The sequence below is a fragment of the Brachyhypopomus gauderio genome, chromosome 1, assembly GCF_052324685.1.
Source record: "Brachyhypopomus gauderio isolate BG-103 chromosome 1, BGAUD_0.2, whole genome shotgun sequence".
Classification (NCBI taxonomy): domain Eukaryota; kingdom Metazoa; phylum Chordata; class Actinopteri; order Gymnotiformes; family Hypopomidae; genus Brachyhypopomus; species Brachyhypopomus gauderio.
The window spans coordinates 12,600,868-12,620,668 of record NC_135211.1 but is presented as its reverse complement, the minus strand read 5'-3'; the positions used below and the strand labels follow the sequence as shown (position 1 = coordinate 12,620,668).

Here is a 19,801-nt window from a genome sequence, read left to right as displayed (position 1 = left end):
GTTTATAATTTTTTGTGCGTCTTTTCATCGAGGGGAGCAAAGTTTGTAAACATGATCTTGCAGAACCACAAAAACCCAGTTTGCAGTTACCAAAGTGCAAGTTTACACATCAGTACTGTAGAGCAATTAGCCAAAACAAAGGGAAGGTGTACACTGAAGAAAACCTCTGACCCAGTTTCAGCATATTACTGTTCAATAAGCATAAAATCATACATTCAAAAGGAAATGTCATTACATTAATTACACTGATATATACATACCACGCTGTCATTTTACAACAGTGAGTCAGTACTGTACAATAATATACAGCAAATACATCTGTCTTAAACACTGAAGTACTGTTAAAACATATACATCAATGAACAGCTTCTCAGTTGTAGTCACAGCTGTTTAATGGATTGTCATATTCAGCAGCAGTGGTTTAGTATTCTGTCCTTTGGCAAAATGTTGGGGTCTGTAGCTCTGAAACCGGCAGCTGTTTGGGAAAGGCGAGTTCTTCTGGAGACTCTGGTGGAGATATCCATTAAAGAAATCAGCAGCTGACAATCTTTTCTTTAACTTGATGGTTTTGAATCCAACCCAACCATCCTGGGGAGGGGAGCAGATCACACAAAAAATATCTTTCAAAATGTACACAGTACTATGATATTTAATGACGCCAGATGTGTAAATATCATGGCAAGTGCACATTACCTTGCAACAGACTAGCAATGTGTTGGATTCCTTATCATAATGGATGGACCCTGGGGCAGTAGCATACTGGTTTTCTGGAAAAAAAAACAAGACAATACAAAATAATCTCACTTAGAGCACTGAGCTAAGGCAAATATATTTCTGGCAATTGCATTTCCCTTAATGAGTATCAACTATCAACATTTTATTTGGGGAAAGTGTAACGGTAATGCAAAAACGTAAATACGTAGCTCCACAACTCCGAAAATGTTAGTGCATGTTCAGAATAGGCTAGGGTCATTGTTTTAATTCACCATTGTGTAATCAGAACACACTGCAACATGCATGTTATGAGCTCTCATACACAAGCTGCATGGCACAGGACATGTAGGGCAGGTAACAATGCTCAGAAAACAGCTGAGGAAACACTTCATGATATATAATAAAAATACACCTTACCCGTCAATGGCATGTTGCATTTACCAACAAAGTCTAGAAGTTTCACTGTCCTGTCCATCCAAATGGTTCTCAGAGGAAACTGATCATGAAGAAATGAACACACATTGTTGAAAAAAAAGAATCAAATCCACTACACAGTTTAAGTATTTGACCTCTGTAAAAGTCTTACCCGGAATCCTATAGCAAGAAACAGCCGACCGATCTGGTCACAAGTCTGTTCTTCCCAAACCAACCAACTCCTGGAACTGCTAATTTTGGGAGCTGGTGAAGAACCATTAAATATTTTAATATGAGGGATTACATGTGTAGATAATTGCAGAATACATAAAAACAAACCTAAATGACTTTATGAAAGATGGGGATCTCACCAAATGTTGCACCTTCTTTGGCCTGTTCCTTTCGGTTTGCTATTCTCTCAGGTAGATTTTTCAGTGTGTCTATTAGCTGTGGAAGGTAGCAAAGGGTTTTTCTTTTTCAAAAAAGGGATCTTTTTTTCTCACCAATTCAAATCAACAATTTGTTTTCAAGGCGTACATAACTTATTGAAAGTTGAACAAAACAAGAGATCAAGTATCATTCCTGTGTATTCAGGAGCAACCTATAGAACAGCAGCGTTTACCAGCTCAGCTCCCAGAACAGACAAAGAAGCTCCCAGTTTATCAGCAGAGCAATTTTCAGGAACTTGGAAAAGCTCTTGACAGAGTACTGGACCTACATCAAATCTGTAACAAAGAAAGTACATAAATAAAAACAGAACAAACAATAAAATGAAAAAAAAAATTATTATGAAGCAGAGAAAAACAATGCTGTGTACCCTACACAAGTGTGAAAATTGTTTAATCTTTTGGGGGTAACTATCCACAATATCAGCAGTGTTGCATCTACCTTGATGGCCTAATCTGCATGATGGTAACTCCGGTGAGTTTGTCACCATGCAGGATGGTGTGAAAGACAGGGGCGGGACCTCGCCACCGTGGCAACAGACTAGGATGTACGTTGAGGATTCCACTGAAACAACAAAAAAGGTGATCAACATCAACTGACTCATTTGTGTACGCTGTGTCAAAACAAAACACACAAGGACCAAACCAGGGGAGCATTTCACAAAACATGCTTATAGCTACTTGGATAACTGTACAGAGTAAAACCCAGAGTCCATGTTCCAGATCTGACAGGTTTGTGGATGACACAGCACAGTTATCCGGCTTTGTAAGAAATCTTGCATTATGAAATATTCCCAGTGCCACGTCTCACAAAGTAGTACAGAACTAACTTAAGTTTAGCTTGAACAAAGTCTGAATTTTCTACATGACAATCTGGACAAGTTTTTACCTAGTCACATCACCATGCCAACTTGATGCTGCATGGCTTACCTACTGAAGGGCAGGTTAAGTGCAGGGCAACAAATCAAAAACAACATTCAAACCAAGAGCTGACATAATCTCTTATTTAGCCATTACAACAGCTTTATCCTTTATGCATTATCCTTTAAGGTAACATACTTTGTGAGATTTGAGGCCTTGGGACCACTTGTTGAATTTAACGAGTGCTTACTGTGGAAATTTGTTGATAACACTCTCTTGAAGCAGGCAGCCAAATGAAACCACCACACCTACATCAAACTGCCGACTGAAGTCCACTTTTGGCCAGTCGTGGGCCCGAAGTTTGTGCTGGTCAGCAAACTTTCGAACAGGAACACTATTGGACATCGTGACAACCTCAAGTGACTCCACTACTGCATCACCTCTGTCTTCTCTAGAAAGTGAAAAAATATACACAAGTCATATTGTACTAACAGACAACAATAGGTACACACAAACCATTCACTGCCCCTGCTGTTTAAGGTGTACCCAGGGGTTCACTTTCACTTTTACCCATTTATATATTACTCCATCAATTTCTTTGTTACACTGATGATATTCAGATTTACATTAGTATTGCTTCCCTTCTTCTCCCCAGGCACTGAGTTCATTTATCATAAACCTCAAATACTGATTGCACAATAAATTCTTCAAAGTCAGTGCTGATGAAACAAGTTTTACTGGGTGGACTATATTGCTGCTTTCCCATTTCTCAGACCTCACTGTTGACACCGAAGCTCAAGTTATTAAAATCTTGGTTGTCTTTGACTCTCCTTCTGAGTCCCATATCAAGTCACTCACCAAAACTGAATGTCTTCCTCCCATGGCTTCATTTTCTTTTTGACCAGTACTGATTACTGTAACTCTCTTTTTTAAACAGTCTCCCTACCAATTTGATCAACTGTCTTCAGTACAGCCAACTCAGCAATTAAAGTCTTTACTTCTACCAAATATACTGCACACATCTGGACTCAGCAGCTGCACTGGCTTCCTGTTGTCTCCCAGATAAGTAGAACATTCTCCTTCTAGCCTTCACATCTCTTCGTGGTTTGCCAGCGTGGGTGACAATTCTTTCCCTGCTGCTGCTCAAACTCAGGAACTATCAAACACAATCTCTTTGTAAATGCTCTTGTCATCCTTGATCAACTCAAATATTTCTTTAAAGCTCATTACATACAACAGCACACTTGCTTACCGAGATGTATAGAGCCGTTTCAGTGACTCCACAGCAAAATCGTCAGTGCCAAAGAACAAGATTCTCCAGGGTGGTTTGGAGAAGCAGCGTGTCTGTATAACTAACGATCTACAAACGTGCCAACACATATCTGAGCCTTTATTTCGATGGGCATGACTTTGACCACAACATGCCACCAACTTGTCTTTGATGCAATTCCGACAAAGTCCTCGTAACAACGAATGACCACGGTCAACGGCATTCAAATTAAATAAATGCCACATCATTAAAAGTTGTTGTCGTTCGACTTTTACATTGCAGCTAGTAACATATGCGAACGCTGTATGTATATAGAAAACACATCAGCGTACATCAGGCATCTTGACTATGTGCGCGCCGCCATCTTCCCAAATACGTCACTTCCTGTAACGTGCGCCTACTGAATATGATGGGAAAATCACCACAGTGGCGTTGCCATAATTTTCATATTGATGACTACACATGACTACATGGGTCATGATAAAAAAAATCAAACGCCATCTGCAGTTCCCTTCCTAAATTTCCAGAAGTACCAGCGGAAGGGACCGGGAACATAGATATTTCCCAAATAAGTTAAACTAGCTATGATATCGAGCAAGTCAAGAAACAGTAATGGTGATTTGCTTTTATATATTGTTGCTTTTTAAAACCACTTTAAGCACCGACAAACTGCCCCACATGGCTTTGAACTATGCATAGACTGTCTATACATAGTCTATGCTTTAACCCGTACCGGTTTGTAGGCACAGAATGCGCTTTCCAAACATTGCACAAGATGGCGCACGTATTAAAACCCACACACAACCGTCTTTATGAACGTTGGAGGAAGTTTAAGTAAAAAACTAGCAAAACTACGCAGAACTAGCAAAAAACGTTTGGAAACGTTTAAAACAAGAATACATTTGTTATAAATTATTCCGCATAATGAAACTGATGTTGCGCCCGGACAGCGTTTTCACGCATCCTTGTCAGAATCGCTTTCAGCTTAGTTGATAAATGTGTTGAACGCAAAAGTGGAAACAGAAATGAACATTAACAAGAACACAGGAACTAAATCACTTCAAATTCGTTCTCCCTAATTATTTTCGAGTAGTGATGTTCGTGGTCAGCATTTAAAGCTGCAATCAGGAATTTCATAACATTGAAGACTGCAGCTGTGACTGCTTATGCTAATGTAATTAACGTTTAGATGTTCATATGTAGGTTTCGTTTTCAAATCAACATCGTATCCTGTACAAATTCACTTGAACTGAGTGCATCTGATCAGCCTTATTCCCCAAAACGTGACAGATGGATGCGAGTTAACACCACCACCAAACGCGTTAAGTCGTGTAAAATGAAGATGGTCAAGTTTATTTGACATTATATATGGAGCCTTACCTCTAAAATCCATTTAACCGGTTCACACGAGAGTGAGAATGGCTATGATAAGAAACCATTGAAAGAATCTACATTTTGAAAAAGGTTCCTACTCGAAATAAGCGTACAAAATAATATCTTAAATTGAAAACAACAGTAAAGCAAAGAGGGTCCTTTTTGAGAGGAGTTCTTTATCGGTCAAGTACAATGTACAATGCAATATACTATACACTCAATCGGCCACATTCTCATCTAAAACGCTAGCTTTACGTTTATTTTGTGCCAACTTTCCTATATTAACGATACTAAAATGTCCAAAACATGACTGGGATAATAGGGCAAGCAAAAAGGTTTACATTAGATGACTCCAAAGGTTTCTCAGTCTTTCTGTTTACTCCAGAAACAGATCATTCTTGAGGGAAGGCAATACTTTGTATTGAAAATACAGTAACACAGTCAAGCTTATATTTGATCACAACCAGATGATTACATCTCGACACTGACCCAGGGGGAAATAAAAGTTCGGATGGGCGAACGGTCTCGATCACTTAAGTCTTGCATTAAGTAACAACAGTCAGCTTGTTTAATGCACCTTGTTTTGTTTTCGTTGTTTTAAAAATAAGGGGGGTTGTGTAACAGTGAAGCCAGGGCTCCCGGGAGGGTCCTGGTTCGAGTCTACTCTGATACGGAAGGTTCTAGAGGGTTATCGGTCGCACAAAGCTCCTCGCCGGCGTCCATTTTGTGGTCCGGCGAGTCGTCTTCCTTCGTCTCCAGTGCGTCCTCCGCCGCGTCTCGCTCCAAGTCCTTGGAGGGCGTGAGAGGCTCAAGTGGCGAGTCCACGCTCACACGCTCCGTTATGTCCGTTTTATTCAGGAAGTCGTCGGCCGTGACTCGCCCTTCGTCCTCCTTGGGGGGGCAGGAGGGACTCGGAGCCGCCTCCGCCTCTTCCTCCACACACGGGACAGGCGAGACGGTGTCCTCGCGGCTGCCCTCAGCCACAGGCTCCGCACTCCCGGTCTCCGTCGCCGGCTCGTCCTCCGGGTCTTGGAGGGTCGGCTGAACCACGGGGCCTTCGCTCCACACTTTAACAATGCTGAGAGATTCGACCTCACTCGGCTCCGATTTCATGGGGAACACTTGTGAGGAGAAATCTGTGGTTCCAACCGAACTAAACCACAGAAAAAAAGACAGGTTATTGGAATGAAGACATTAATAAATATTCATATGCCGAGAAAGGAATAGTCTTACCGGTCAGAACAGGCCACTTCTACCGCACTTTGGGTCTCGACCTATTGGAGAAAGTTGGAGGATTTAGCAGGTGTGGAGAAAAAGGCACCAAGACAAGCTTGAAACAATTAAAGTGTATAATAAAATGAAATAATTAGCATGTTTACCGTAGCAGTGTCGGCGAGGGTACAGCTAAATTTAGAGGGAGAACACAAAAACAAAGACTTGTTTTTTTTTTTAGCTGTTACAATACTATCAAGTCCCTTCTTCATGGGAACTGCTATTCCTGCTCTAACAGAGGAACCAACTGCATGTTCCTGCTCAAGGCTCCAGCCACCTTGACTCAGAGCTGTCCTCTGGTGTTTTCCCTTCATTTTTGGAAGGTCAACCCAAGGATATCAACATTTAGGAAAATTGACCACATTTCCTTCGCAACCTAAATACATTTGAGAGGTAAAATGGTAAAAATATTGTCTAGTTTAGAAAACCCAGAAATCAGCATTTATTTAAAAAAAAAAAATTAAAATCACAGAACAATAGCTCACATGTGCATTACTGACAGTCTCTTGGGGAACTTTGAACCAATCAGAACAGAAGTAGTGTATGTTTTCTTACACCCTCTCTTGTAATACTTTACCGTGACTCTTGAAGACCTCTCTTTCTCTCTCTGGTGCACATTAATTACAGTGTGTTTCCCTGCTTTAATTAAGGCCAGAACTACAGCCCTAATTTACAGTGACTTAATGTGCACACAAATTAGACTAATGAAATTAGCAACGATTTCTCACAATGAATGATATTTTATAACATTTCGTGGGTCAGAGAGTTGGAATTTACTCGTGTATTTCATCACAAAAAAGTGATTTGTCTAGATGAGTTGAAGGTGAGGCACCCCGTCTATTTTTACCCTCTTCCCTTTACATCTCTGCCCTCCACATTTAACAAAAGCACCAAACTGCTGGTGTCATTGCCACCCAATACATCATGCAGTTCCAGGGAGAGTCTGAACATGGAACAGGCAATCCTCAAAAGAACAACCATCGCCTTGCAAAACAAAAAGCGACAATAAGGTGCAACAAATTTGCAATAAATAAATCAAGGCAGGCAAAAAGGTCAGAAACTTGGTGAGTGCTCTTTGCTCTCCGAGACTCTCTGCGTCCTCACAGCCCTACACGGTCCACTTAATGTTCTTCAGAAAGGCAGCACAGTGCAAGTAGTCACGTTCAGCACGTAACGGCCCCGTCATGGCAAAGCGAGCGATCATCAAAATGGCTTACCTATCCATCGATGCCTCTGAATCTGCGGGTGGAAAGAGAGAGAAACATGGGTGTGGCTGTGACAGAAAAGCTGAAGGTACGGCGTGGAGAGGGCTCAGTGGAGCAGCGTGTTGGGTACCTGTCTCCAAAATGATCTGGCAGGTGTGGTTGGGCCTGCTGAGGAGGTGCTCACACATGCGGTCGGCATCGGAGGCGCCGGCCAGGAAGTCGCAGTTTAGACAAACGAGAGTCAGACTCCTATAACCCCAAGATCACATCATATCAGACACAGACATGACACACCATAATCAAGACGTGAAATCAAAAGAGGGTGAAAAGAGCTTTGATATTTACATTTATTTTTCTATTTAACATGATATTTAATTGATTATGCAATGTGGAAGTTGACACTGGGAGGGATGAGGCCCGAATACCCACCTCACGCCACGTAGAGGTTTCTTCACCTTGTTCAATCTCAGTTTGGAGGAGCTGCTATGGAACCTTCATGGGTTTACAGACAGACAAGCATTGGGACATGCTGGCGTTTGCCGGAACCATTTCTGTTCTGATAAATTTTTATTCAAAAATATATATATTTTTTAAACCTTCACACTTGGAACTGTGCTCACAAGTTCATACGTGACCCGTCTTTACCTCACCATGTGCTGCCCAAAAGATTTCTGACAGCTTGTCCGATACTTGCATACAGAACATTTCAGCGCCAGGGGATAATGAACGTAAGGGTCAGTGACTTCCTGTAGACACTCGGTACATTTGTGTACTCCAGAAAGCCTGTGAGGGGAACAAGATGAAACGTGGCACGCACATGTAAAAATACTCCTAAAGAAAAAATCTGAAATCTGTAAAATAAGCAGCTGCGTCAATAAGACAAACAGGGACTCACTTCAAGCCTTTGAGCTCACTGTTGTGGGCGGAGTTGCGGCTCCTGTTGGCCTGGTTGGCTTTTGCCCTCCCCATGCTGGAGCTGGACTTGTGAGCCACTGGTCGGGTTGTCTCAGGACTCGTGGGCACAAGGTTGACAAACGACTTGCTAGCGGTGTTGGGAGACATGGCAGATCCTCCTGTGAGTGAAGCGCGAATCGTCACCTGGAGGAGAAAAACAAATAAAAATCCCGCAGTGAACATGAAGAGACTTAGTGACGACATCGTCACCATCACGCAAATCCAGACAACTACAAACGTTATTAACTCAAAGTGCATGATAATACCCCATACATATTTTTCCATTAGTTTGGATCCCATCCCAACAAGACAATAAGACAAAGGCTTTTATGTTGTTTTGAGTTATTTTCAAGAAGCTATATATATATATTTTTTTACTAGCTTCTAGATAAATTTAACTAGGTAGTCTATGTTTGGTATCCAAATTTTCCTTTAGTTTTATACTGAAGCTACAAGACTCTATCAAGCAATGGAAGCTCATATCCACAGTACTGTGTGAGGTGAATGATGACCAAATGTGTCTTGGCTGACTATCTGGGGCAAAGAGAAACCTGTGTAAACTCATTGTTCCACACAGAAGTGTTTCGCGAAGAGCTCAGCTTAGTAATCAACCACAATCCTGGTAATTTCTCTTATTAAAAACAAAGTATGTTTAGAGAATTCAGTGCTCAATTTTTCCAAATGTTGGGTACTAAAAGCGGAAGTGGGCGGAGTCATACCTTGGTTCCTGGAGGCAGACCTTCGAGGCTTCTTGGTTTCTTATAAGTTCTATGGTATAGTGTCTTGTGTTCCACCTTCTCCTTGTAGGTGAGAAAATTCAATCGACACTTTCCACAGCGCTGAATTCCCTTTTTCTGCATAAACATATAAACAACACATATAAATACACAAATACACATACACATACATTTTTACATGTAAAATCCGAGTCAGCGTCGTTCATCTTAATCATACAGATGCTAGTTAGTTTAACCTGTAGATTATCTCTCTGACCCAGATTACCACAGTCACCGTTATTTTTGTCTCCAGCCAGATTTGAGAACTAGCTGAAATGGTCCCTGGTTGGTCTGGTTTCCTGTTGCCAGGGAGAGCCCCTTAAGGCCGGTGAGAGTCAGCCTACGCTGTCGGACCGTTATGTATTACACCAAGGTGTTCGACAAGACAGCCAAATCAATCCAAGCTGCGTGAGTGTGCGAGCGCGAACGGGGCAACTCGCAAGCGGCTTTCTCGTTCTGCTGACTTCAGCCGCGTAGCCTCTCAACCCCCCCCCCCCCCCCCCCCCCCCCCCCCCCCCAGTACAGAGGCAGACTGACAGATGAGGGCTCTTCACGTTCTGAGCCCTCTCATGACTCACCCTCCGACGTACATGCACGTAACCGCAACACGGCAGAACGCGAACAATAAACGCACCTCAATAAATCTGGATAAGTGGAAAATGCTTGTTAAATGTATGAGTGAATAAATGAATAAGTGAATAAAAGCTTCGCATAAATTGCCAAAACTAGTCATTAGCAACGCTGCCATGTTGCTGGTGTTCAATCACCCTTCAGACTGGCAGGAGGGCCTCACCTGGTGTTTCATGTAGTGTTGCATGTACATGTGTGCACTGCGGAGGACTTTAAGGCAGAAGGGACACAGGAGGTCTTTAGTGTTCTCGTGGACCGAGCGGAAATGGTTCTCCACGTCAGAGAAGAATGATGACCTGTAGTTGCACACCTGTGCAGAGAGAGGAGAAGTGATACGGGGGTTGGGGGGTTGGGGGGGGAGTTAAGGGACCAGGCTGTAATGGGACATGAGACAAAGAGAGGGGGGCAGTGGGCATTACCTGGCAACCGTACGGCATCTCTCCGGGTTTGTGATTGTCCTTCATGTGCTCCAGGAGGACTTGCTCCGTCTCAAAGGCCAACTCACAGATCTTACAATTAGCTGGAAGACAAAAGAGGAAAACAGAGGTCCACACACACACACACACACACACACACACACACACACACACACACACACACACACACACACACACACACACGTGTGAAAAAACCATATCATATTACCCCCATCCCATCTGGCAGCAGTCTCAGGTCAAGGATAAATGCCTTGGACAGTTTTCTAGGCACCTAATTGCCTAATTGCAAGCTGTATATTGGTAAATACGGAGCCGGAGGGGGGCGTCTAACCGGCTAGGAGACGTTATAGAAATACGGCAGTGAGTTGTGGAGGTGTGGGGGGGCGGGCTGGCGTACTGGTGGACTCGTAGGGGCTGTGTGCGCTCTCGATGTGACACTGCAGCTGGAAGGGTGTGGAGTACTGGCGGTAGCAGTGCTGACACGTGGTGTGACTCTCCCAGCTCTCACTGTTCTGCTTCTCCAACTCCAAGTGATGCTTCATGTGATTCATGAACCTGCGAGAGAGCAGGCGCAGAGAGACTTAATGGCCTGCTATACGCCATTAATACTGTTACTGATGCGTACCTACTACTACTATTATTATAACTATCATTACTGTTACGATGATTGGTATAAACATTAGTAGCAGTGGCAGTAGTACTAATAGTTTTTTTTTTACAAGCGTTTATTACTATGTTACTATTACTAAACCTTTAAAATATATATTAATATATGAGATATTTTTAAATGGCATTTCCCATGCTTTGTAAACACTGTACTACATACAATAATGCCAATAAAGCTGTCTTAAATGAACTACACAGAAACAGAAGAGAGAGAGACAGAGGGAGAGAGACAGAGAGAAGACAGGGAAGGCCATGAGGAGTGAGTCAAAAATAGTGACACAGAGAAAGCAGGAAAAAGCAGCAAAAGTGCAAGACCAAGAGCCAGAGATGGATGAGCACAGCGAACGGTTCAGGAGGAGGGGACAGACCGAGAAGTCCCAGAAGAGTGACACCACCAGGGACACCTGGAGGCTTCCACATTAACGTGAGGTAGACGCCAGCGTCCACATGTGTGTGTGGTGTGCGCGGGGGCCAGGAGCGACAGGAGAGTGCAAGAGCGGCACCTGCAGGAGCAGAGTGCAGGAGCAGAGTGCAGGAGCAGAGTGCAGGAGTGGCACCCCGCTCACCCAGACAGGAGAAGCTTTGATGTGAGCGGAAGTGTGTGTGTTATGCAGATGAGTGTCATTCACGCAGGTAAACCACTACAAAAGCAGCTGATCTTTCAAAACACCCCCCCCCCCCAACCCCAAGACTCACTCAAAATAGACACACAACGCCCTCGGAAACTACACATTCACACGTTCAATCCAAGCATGTCCTATTTCACAAAACGGGTCACATTTTATGGGTAAGACAACAGGCCGTTTAGACACATTAAGACACGGGCCCTAATCCTCAATAAATCAAACTTGTCCACCAGAACAAATGAACCACAAATAGAACAAACTGCAGGAGCCAGCTAACCTCCACACACATCTGGGAATAAAGGTCACACACTGTTAAACATAACCAACCAAATATACAAACTCCAATATACGTGAGATTGGAAGGGGGGGGGGGGGTGTAAATAAATAAAACACCTCATGGCCTCAATGTGTGTCAAAGCAGCATCGCAGGCTCCCAAAGGTTTTCCCAAGATAAATTACCAATCATTCTCCTTCACTTCACTTTCTAAGCATGCATAATAGCCATTATAATGCCTGCAATTATGCCAAGGGTGTTTTTTTTGGTTCTGTTAATGACGGACCGCTCCTGCCCCCCCCCCATCCTGCCCTATTTTTCAGGCTCCATAGTTCTGCTGCTTCAGCTCCCCTAATAGGGATTGTTAGCTGGGCGAGCCATGACCCCGGTTGCCAGATCTCGGGGCGCTCCGCAAACGCGTCTCCCCATTAAAATGAGCTTAGCGAGGCTTTTCTCACGCCGAGCCAGAGCGGAGTCATTTAATCACACCAACACGTCTTGCACCAGCCAAACCACCCGCCATTTTTCATCCCAGGACCGTGTTTGGGTGCGTGGGGGGGGGGGGGGGGGTGTCTTGGAGCCAGAGGGGTGATAATGCCATCCATCTAGAGTTGGGGGGGGGGGGGTGTTCAGAGAGGCTGAATTCCCCCTCTTCCTCTCAGTCACTGTCTCTGTTTCTTCACCTTCTCCTCTCCACTGTCTGTGTTGTTCGCTCCCCGTGAGATCGATCTCCTGATGCTAAAGGCTCTCCATTCAAGAGTAGATAAAGTACACACTGCCAGACCTCATACAGAACCACAGACCCGCTCTACTACGGACTCTGTGCTACACTACACATTCCCCTCCAGGCCCAAGATTTAGAATCACCTCGTGACTGTAATGAATTCACGTTCTGTGACTAACAACATTGCAAAAATATGCTATCCTGCACGTGGGACGCGGGACACGTGGTACCTGATGTTGTTCTTTAGCGTTTTCAGACAGCTGTTGCACTTGAAGGTAGCGTTGGACTTCTGCTCCCGGCCGGCCGACGTGTCCCCCTCACACTTGCCGTAGTAGAAGTCGGACACGAGCATGATGAGCTTGCCTCGCTCCACGTCGTACACGCGCGCCGGTGACGACGGTACCGCCGCCGCCCCGGCACGGTCCGGCTTCGAGGTCGACGGGAAGATGGTCTCCAGCAAATAAGGACAGCAGGACTGGGACGGGAGTTGGAAGACGGAACAAAGGTCAGAGGTGAGAGAAACGCGCTCCGCACAGCGCGTCGGACGGTAAATAGCGAGTTACGAAACGCGTGGGCCGAGTGCGGCAAGCTTACCCTCATGTGGCTTTTTAACGGATCCATCAAGTTGAAATGAACGTGACATTTCGGGCACCTCCGACTCAGGGGCGTCTCGTTCTCTGGAGCGAAAAAGCCAAGATCTCTTTGTGAAAGTATTGGACCGACAGCACCCTGCACAGTCCAGAGATCACTACATACTGGCTGAACGTGGAGGCTACCTGTGTCGATTCTGGTTCTTTTGTTGGTGCCGTTGTTCGAGTCGGGCAAAGCCGTGCGTTTCATTTTGCCGTTATCTGTGTGGCCAGGACGTAATGAATCAGAATGGCTACCTTTACCACAAATCATGTTCATAAATTTATCATACACACAAGTGCTCTGGCACACATACGCATGTGCGCACACACACACACACACACACATACACACCCCGGTTGTTCACAGCCTGCAGGGTGGGAGTCATCTGTTTGGAGGGGCCCACGGCGTGCTTGCTCTGATGGCTGTGCTGGATACCCTGGGGGACGGGACCGGATCGGTGCTGGGCTGAGATGTCTGCTGGGCCCTGCACGTTGGACAGGGTCACCACGTTGTTCTGGATCAGCTGCACCTGGGGCCTGTGGATGACGCCGGGCGACGGCTTGGGTTGGGCGCTGACCTGCTGCCCCATCTGCTGACCGGCTGTTCAGCATGGGTTATGATGGACAGAGAGACAGGATGCCGTTAGTTAGGCTTCAAACCAGGGCTACCTAACCCTAGTCTTCCAAGAGCCACATGTGGCTCCAATATTCAAATGCTACTGAAGGTCTTGACCAAATGGATCGTGTGTGGTGGATTAGTGCTGCCGCTACACTCTGCAGGCCGGCAAAGTTTTCAGGACCAGAGTAGGGAAACTTTGCATTACACACTGCCTTCAAATACTCAATAATAGCAATAAAAAACAACAAAAAAAAACCACCATACAAATTTAAACATTTGTTTAACAGAGCCACTTGCTTCACAGTTAGACTGTCACTCTGACACTCCGGTCTCAAGAGTATGACCGAACAACAGGAAAAGTCTGGGCCCAAGCTCGTGTTCCCTTATATTTCAGAACGCCACGGTCCATTTCCTCCAATCACGGGCCAGGGCTTTCTTTCAACAGATGGATGCAGATCTCATGTGCAGATAATGAAGAACTGAACACATGCGACTCACTTGTCAAATTACACCAGGGAGCATTCCCCCTGCTCTGCATAAGCACGGCCAGCCTGACTGTGTGCAGAGTGGGAGGGGCAGTGGGAGGGGCTACATTATGGGGGGAGGAAAGATACGGCCCACAAAATACTGTAACTTAACTAAGAGAATAAGACGTGAGGTTTGTGTCCTCGGCCTTCGGCTCCTCTTAAAGTAAACAGGACTTTAAGCTTTAAGACGGAATGTCATTTCCATGTAAAAAAAAATCTTATCTCTTTAGATATATTAAGAAAGAAAAAAAAGAGAACTTCAAATGAGAAAAAAATCTCTTCATCTGCTAGTGAAGCTTTGAGATATTTATTTAAAGTACTTTTTGATCATTTCTACTGGTTCACTCATTATGAAACTGCTGCTGCTATTTTAACAAGGAGTAAAGAAAAGAAAAAAAAGACCAAGTTTTTTTTTTTAGAACAGCGACAGGATCCACTACTTCATTTTCTTCAGCCACATATAGTATATTGTCAAAAATATTCACTCGTGTGCCTTTGCCCTTAGATGAACTCGAGATTCCATTCTTAATCCATAGGGTTTAATATGATGTCGGCCCACCCTTTGCGACGATAACAGCTTCAGCTTTTCTCTCCACAAGGTTTAGGAGTGTTTATGGGATTTTTTGTGCATTCTTCCTGAAGCACATTTGTGAGGTCAGACACTGAAGTTGGATGAGAAGGCCTGGCTCACAGTCTCCACTCTAATTAATACCAAAGGTGTTCTGTTGGGTTGAGGCCAGGACTCAACCAGTCAAGTTCTATGGACCTTGCTTTGTGCACTGGTGCACAGTCGTGTTGGAATAGGAAGGTGCCATCTCCAAACTGTTCCCACAAGGTTGAAACATGAAACTGTCCAAAATATCTTAGTATGCTAAAGTATTAAGAGTTCCTCTCACTGGAACCAAGGGGCCGAGCCCAACTCCTGAAAAACAACCCCACACCATAATCCCCCCTCCACCAAACTAAACGACCCCACACCATAATCCCCCCTCCACCAAACTAAACAATCCTGCACCATAATCCCCCCTCCACCAAACTAAACAACCCCACACCATAATCCCCCCTCCACCAAACTAAACAATCCTGCACCATAATCCCCCCTCCACCAAACTAAACAACCCCACACCATAATCCCCCCTCCACCAAACTAAACAATCCTGCACCATAATCCCCCCTCCACCAAACTAAACAACCCCACACCATAATCCCCCCTCCACCAAACTAAACAATCCTGCACCATAATCCCCCCTCCACCAAACTAAACAACCCCACACCATAATCCCCCCTCCACCAAACTAAACAATCCTGCACCATAATCCCCCCTCCACCAAACTAAACAATCCTGCACCATAATCCCCCCTCCACCAAACTAAACAATCCTGCACCATAATCCCCCCTCCACCAAACTAAACAACCCCACACCATAATCCCCCCTCCACCAAACTAAACGACCCCACACCATAATCCCCCCTCCACCAAACTAAACAACCCCACACCATAATCCCCCCTCCACCAAACTAAACAATCCTGCACCATAATCCCCCTCCTCCACCAAACTAAACAATCCTGCACCATAATCCCCCCTCCACCAAACTAAACAATCCTGCACCATAATCCCCCCTCCACCAAACTAAACAATCCTGCACCATAATCCCCCCTCCACCAAACTAAACAATCCTGCACCATAATCCCCCTCCTCCACCAAACTAAACAATCCTGCACCATAATCCCCCCTCCACCAAACTAAACGACCCCACACCATAATCTCCCCTAGATTATCTCCGCTCTACAGTCCAGTGGCGGTGTGCTTTACACCACTGTATCCGACACTTTGCATTGCGCTTGGTGATGTAAGGCTTGGATACAGCTGCTCAGCCATGGAAACCCATCGTACACATTCTAAGATCTACTCGGTTCTTGAGCTAATGCGAAGGCCGCAAGACGTTTGGAGCACTGCATCGACAGACTCTGAAGAGAGTTGCCGACCACAGTTCACTATGCGCCTCTGTATCCGCTGACCCCGCCCTCTCGTTTTACGTCAAACGACTTGATGTCGTTCCCAATCGTTTCCACTATGTTATAATACCACTGACAGCGGACTACGGAATATTTAGTAGAGAGTGAAATTTAACGACTGGAGTTGTTGCACAGATGGCCATCATAGAACCACAATGGAATTCACCGAGCTATTGAGAGTGAACCATTGTTTGACAAATGTTTGTAGAAGCAGTCTGCATGCGTAGGTGCTCGGTTTTATACACCTGTGGCCATGGAAGTGATTGGAACACCTGATTCCAATTATTTGGATGGGTGAGCACTTTTGGCAGTACTGTGTATATTGTTTGCATGGTTGAAATGCAGTTGTATGCAAATGTGATGGCTGTTCTATCTTTTTTTTTTTCTAATTTATCCTCTAAAGCAACATCGCCGTGTCACTTTGAATCGTGAAACATGGCGTACCTGGGAGGACAGTGAAGGATGTGCCTGGTGGATACTGGGAGCCAAGAGAGGTGATGAACGCCGAGTTGTTGTGGAGATTCTGTGGAGATGCCACTATATAACCCTGAAAACACACACACAGGACACAGGTCATGAAGGACTCGTTCTATGTGACGTAACTGCCGTTCCCACCAGAGAAGAACCATGACATGACAACTGGAGCATTTAACTATGATCGTCCGACGTCATTTGACACAGGTAAAATGTCGGATGTTGTATGTCCAAGGTTGTATGCATACTGCCCAGTCGCCTACTGAAAGAATGCACTACACTGAAATCTAGTGCATACTGCATTTCAGATTAAGTCAAACCTCTATAGCCCAACTGCTCATTATGCTTACAGATGATGCTTTGAAATCTCAAAGATATCCTGAGTGTGCCAGATTTATGGACTAGTCTACCATGCTACTGTTAAAAAGCTGAACACAAGAATGCCAAAAAAAAAATGAAATCATGCATTTTTTCCTTTGCTGGTGTACTGGTTATGAAACAACAGTTACAAGCACCAGTTAAAAATGTGAATGGCTTCCACTTTTATAAACACTTTGGACTTGGCAAGCATTTGGATAAATGAATGCAACAGTAATTGTGACAAATAAGCCTAAATCAAAATGGCAACATTTTAATACTTTTTAGAGGGTACACGCCTCTGAAACGAGGGATGATTCTCTACATGTAAACAGATACAAGCCGTATCTTTTTGCTTTAACTTTAATAGCAGATGACAGATGTGTCCCATAAATAAATAAATATCTATCTTTCCTTCTCTCAACTGCTCTGACAGGAACACGGCTTACTTCATGATGAAGAAACACTTGAACGTGTTCAGGTCTCTAACATATCAAATCCGATGGTATTTCCATTAGCAGTATGTCATGAGAACATCAGGACAGGCCAAAGACCCAACACTTGACTAAAGCTCAAAATGTTATTAATGGTGGTCAACAATCAAGGTTAACAAGGAAATTCTACTGTGGGCTACGATGTCCTTGAAACACAAGAAAATTAAAGTGTTCAAAATCAAAATTATATTATATTGTATTTAATTATCTTCAAAAACAAATGGTCATCAGCTAAAATGTAAAAACAAAATGAAACCTAAATACTGAGGGACACACATGGGAGACCCAATGGGTTGGCACCTGGTTGTTGATGATGATTGGCTGAGGGGAGATGGGGTTTATCGTCCTATGTGCCGCCTGCACGGGTGCCGAAGGGGAGCTGACGGGTATGAGGACGGAGCCACCCGCTGAGTGTGCTGGGGCCCTGACCGCCACCTGAGGGGCCGCAGGCTGTTTGGCAGAGTTCACCAGTGGCTGGCCACTCTTCTGTGGGGAGGTCAGCGAAGGACCCCGCTGGTACGTGGCACTCGGCTGATTACGCTGGCTGCCGGCACCTGAACCAAGATGAAAATGAGCTGCGTGATGGAAACACTAGGCTGTATAGATGTTTAAGATGTTTTGTTAAACTATCCAAATGGCATCATCGCGCCATTAAAACAAACAAGAAATACATAAAACACATATACGGAGAGAAATTTAATCTGATATTTAGTTCAATCACATTATTATTCTTATATAATATGTTTTCCAATGGCAGTATCCATACTGGGTCTGCTGTTTGGTATGGGCTTAGAGCTGCATATTTCTCCCACAAATATGGGTTCATCATCGTCGTCATCGTCAATCAAACTGATTTCTGGTATTGCCCTTTGCCATGGCTCCAGCTCCTCTTCTTCACACTCCATAAATAGCTCCGACATCGTTGGACCTGCAGCATAAATGATAGTCAGTAGTACCACAGTATTGATTCAGAAGGGCTGCCAAACTTCACCGTAAATGTAGCAAACAGTAATAGCTCAAGTGACGAGGGAGTGGTTTGCAAAGGGACCTGGTGCAGCAAGTCTGTTCAGAGTGGGGCCAGAACTACACCAGAACCGTGATTCGTATTTTAACACGTTATGGGTCAAACGTTGCTCCATACGAGTGGTGATTAAGAATGATTTTAAAAACATGACTAATGTGATTGAATCAATAGATGGCTGTTACGTGCCTGTCGGCTACTGCACCACTGTGAGTTTCTGAGGCCCAACATCAACATATGTCGGAGAGTCTCAGCAACAGCACAAACTGACAGTATAAATTAACTAAAGCATTATCAGACACACGACTTTGCAGCCCGTATTTTACCAACAACAAAACCACCAGCTAACGGGCTAAGTTGCTATCTCGAGCCACATAAAGCTAGCTAGCTTGCCAATACATAGTGTAGGTGGTTAGTTAGCTTTCCTAGCTAGCTCTGTGTGCTGTTTTGGCAAACGTCTCTATGTGGTCGCCATCTGTACAAGATATTACAGCCGTAGATGGTTTAAACAGCCGGATATTTGTGTGGCATCAGTCGGCTAGCTAGCGAGCTAACTACCCTCACAGCTAAAGCCTAGCTAGCTAGGTACATACAGCTAGCTTAGCTGGCTAAGCTCGCCTAGCTTCCCTGCGTGGCCAACAAAAGCCAACGACGCACGTAACGCCGCGGTTCGTCTCGGAGCACGAAATGGTGGTTTAAATAACGACACCGGCTCCTACCTTTCAAACCGAGTGTTTACAAGTCACATCGGAGGTTTAATGGGGACAGGCACGCTAGCATGAAGAGTCCCGGAGGCTCATGGGAAAGACGAGGCGGTGTTTGTTGATGCATCACCCCCCCCCCCCCCCCGGCTCACAGTACCGGGCAGGTCCAGTGGAGCAGTCATGTCCTGCACACAACTTGGCGTTGGCTTCGTTTGAACTTTTTTCAATGATAGCATAACCTTTCATTTGTCATTTCATAAGTACAAATAAGAACACATTTTTATATAGTATGCAAAACAATAATGCCAAACAGT

General features: G+C 44.5%; 2 protein-coding genes across 2 annotated transcripts; both read right to left on the bottom strand.

Moving 5' to 3' along the window:
* Window positions 1-95: 95 nt before the first annotated feature.
* Window positions 96-4,779, bottom strand: mtfmt (mitochondrial methionyl-tRNA formyltransferase). The gene is made up of 9 exons (XM_076997413.1): window positions 3,688-4,779; window positions 2,686-2,886; window positions 2,017-2,139; window positions 1,751-1,853; window positions 1,500-1,575; window positions 1,301-1,392; window positions 1,132-1,210; window positions 694-767; window positions 96-588 (listed from the first exon to the last, which is right to left on the bottom strand). Exons 1-9 carry the CDS (start codon window positions 3,951-3,953, stop codon window positions 391-393), a joined length of 1,212 nt encoding a protein of 403 aa, XP_076853528.1. The 5' UTR covers window positions 3,954-4,779; the 3' UTR covers window positions 96-390.
* Window positions 4,780-5,032: 253 nt separating this feature from the next.
* On the bottom strand, window positions 5,033-19,646 carry znf280d (zinc finger protein 280D). Its single transcript, XM_076997319.1, has 20 exons — window positions 19,503-19,646; window positions 18,529-18,690; window positions 18,063-18,316; window positions 16,882-16,984; window positions 13,628-13,876; window positions 13,420-13,494; window positions 13,238-13,320; window positions 12,874-13,118; window positions 10,751-10,908; window positions 10,336-10,436; window positions 10,080-10,226; window positions 9,230-9,364; window positions 8,452-8,654; window positions 8,202-8,339; window positions 7,986-8,048; window positions 7,687-7,805; window positions 7,569-7,590; window positions 6,459-6,483; window positions 6,313-6,353; window positions 5,033-6,232 (listed from the first exon to the last, which is right to left on the bottom strand). The coding sequence occupies exons 2-20, from the start codon at window positions 18,680-18,682 to the stop codon at window positions 5,740-5,742; spliced, it is 2,808 nt and encodes a 935-aa protein (XP_076853434.1). The 5' UTR covers window positions 18,683-18,690; window positions 19,503-19,646; the 3' UTR covers window positions 5,033-5,739.
* Window positions 19,647-19,801: the final 155 nt, after the last annotated feature.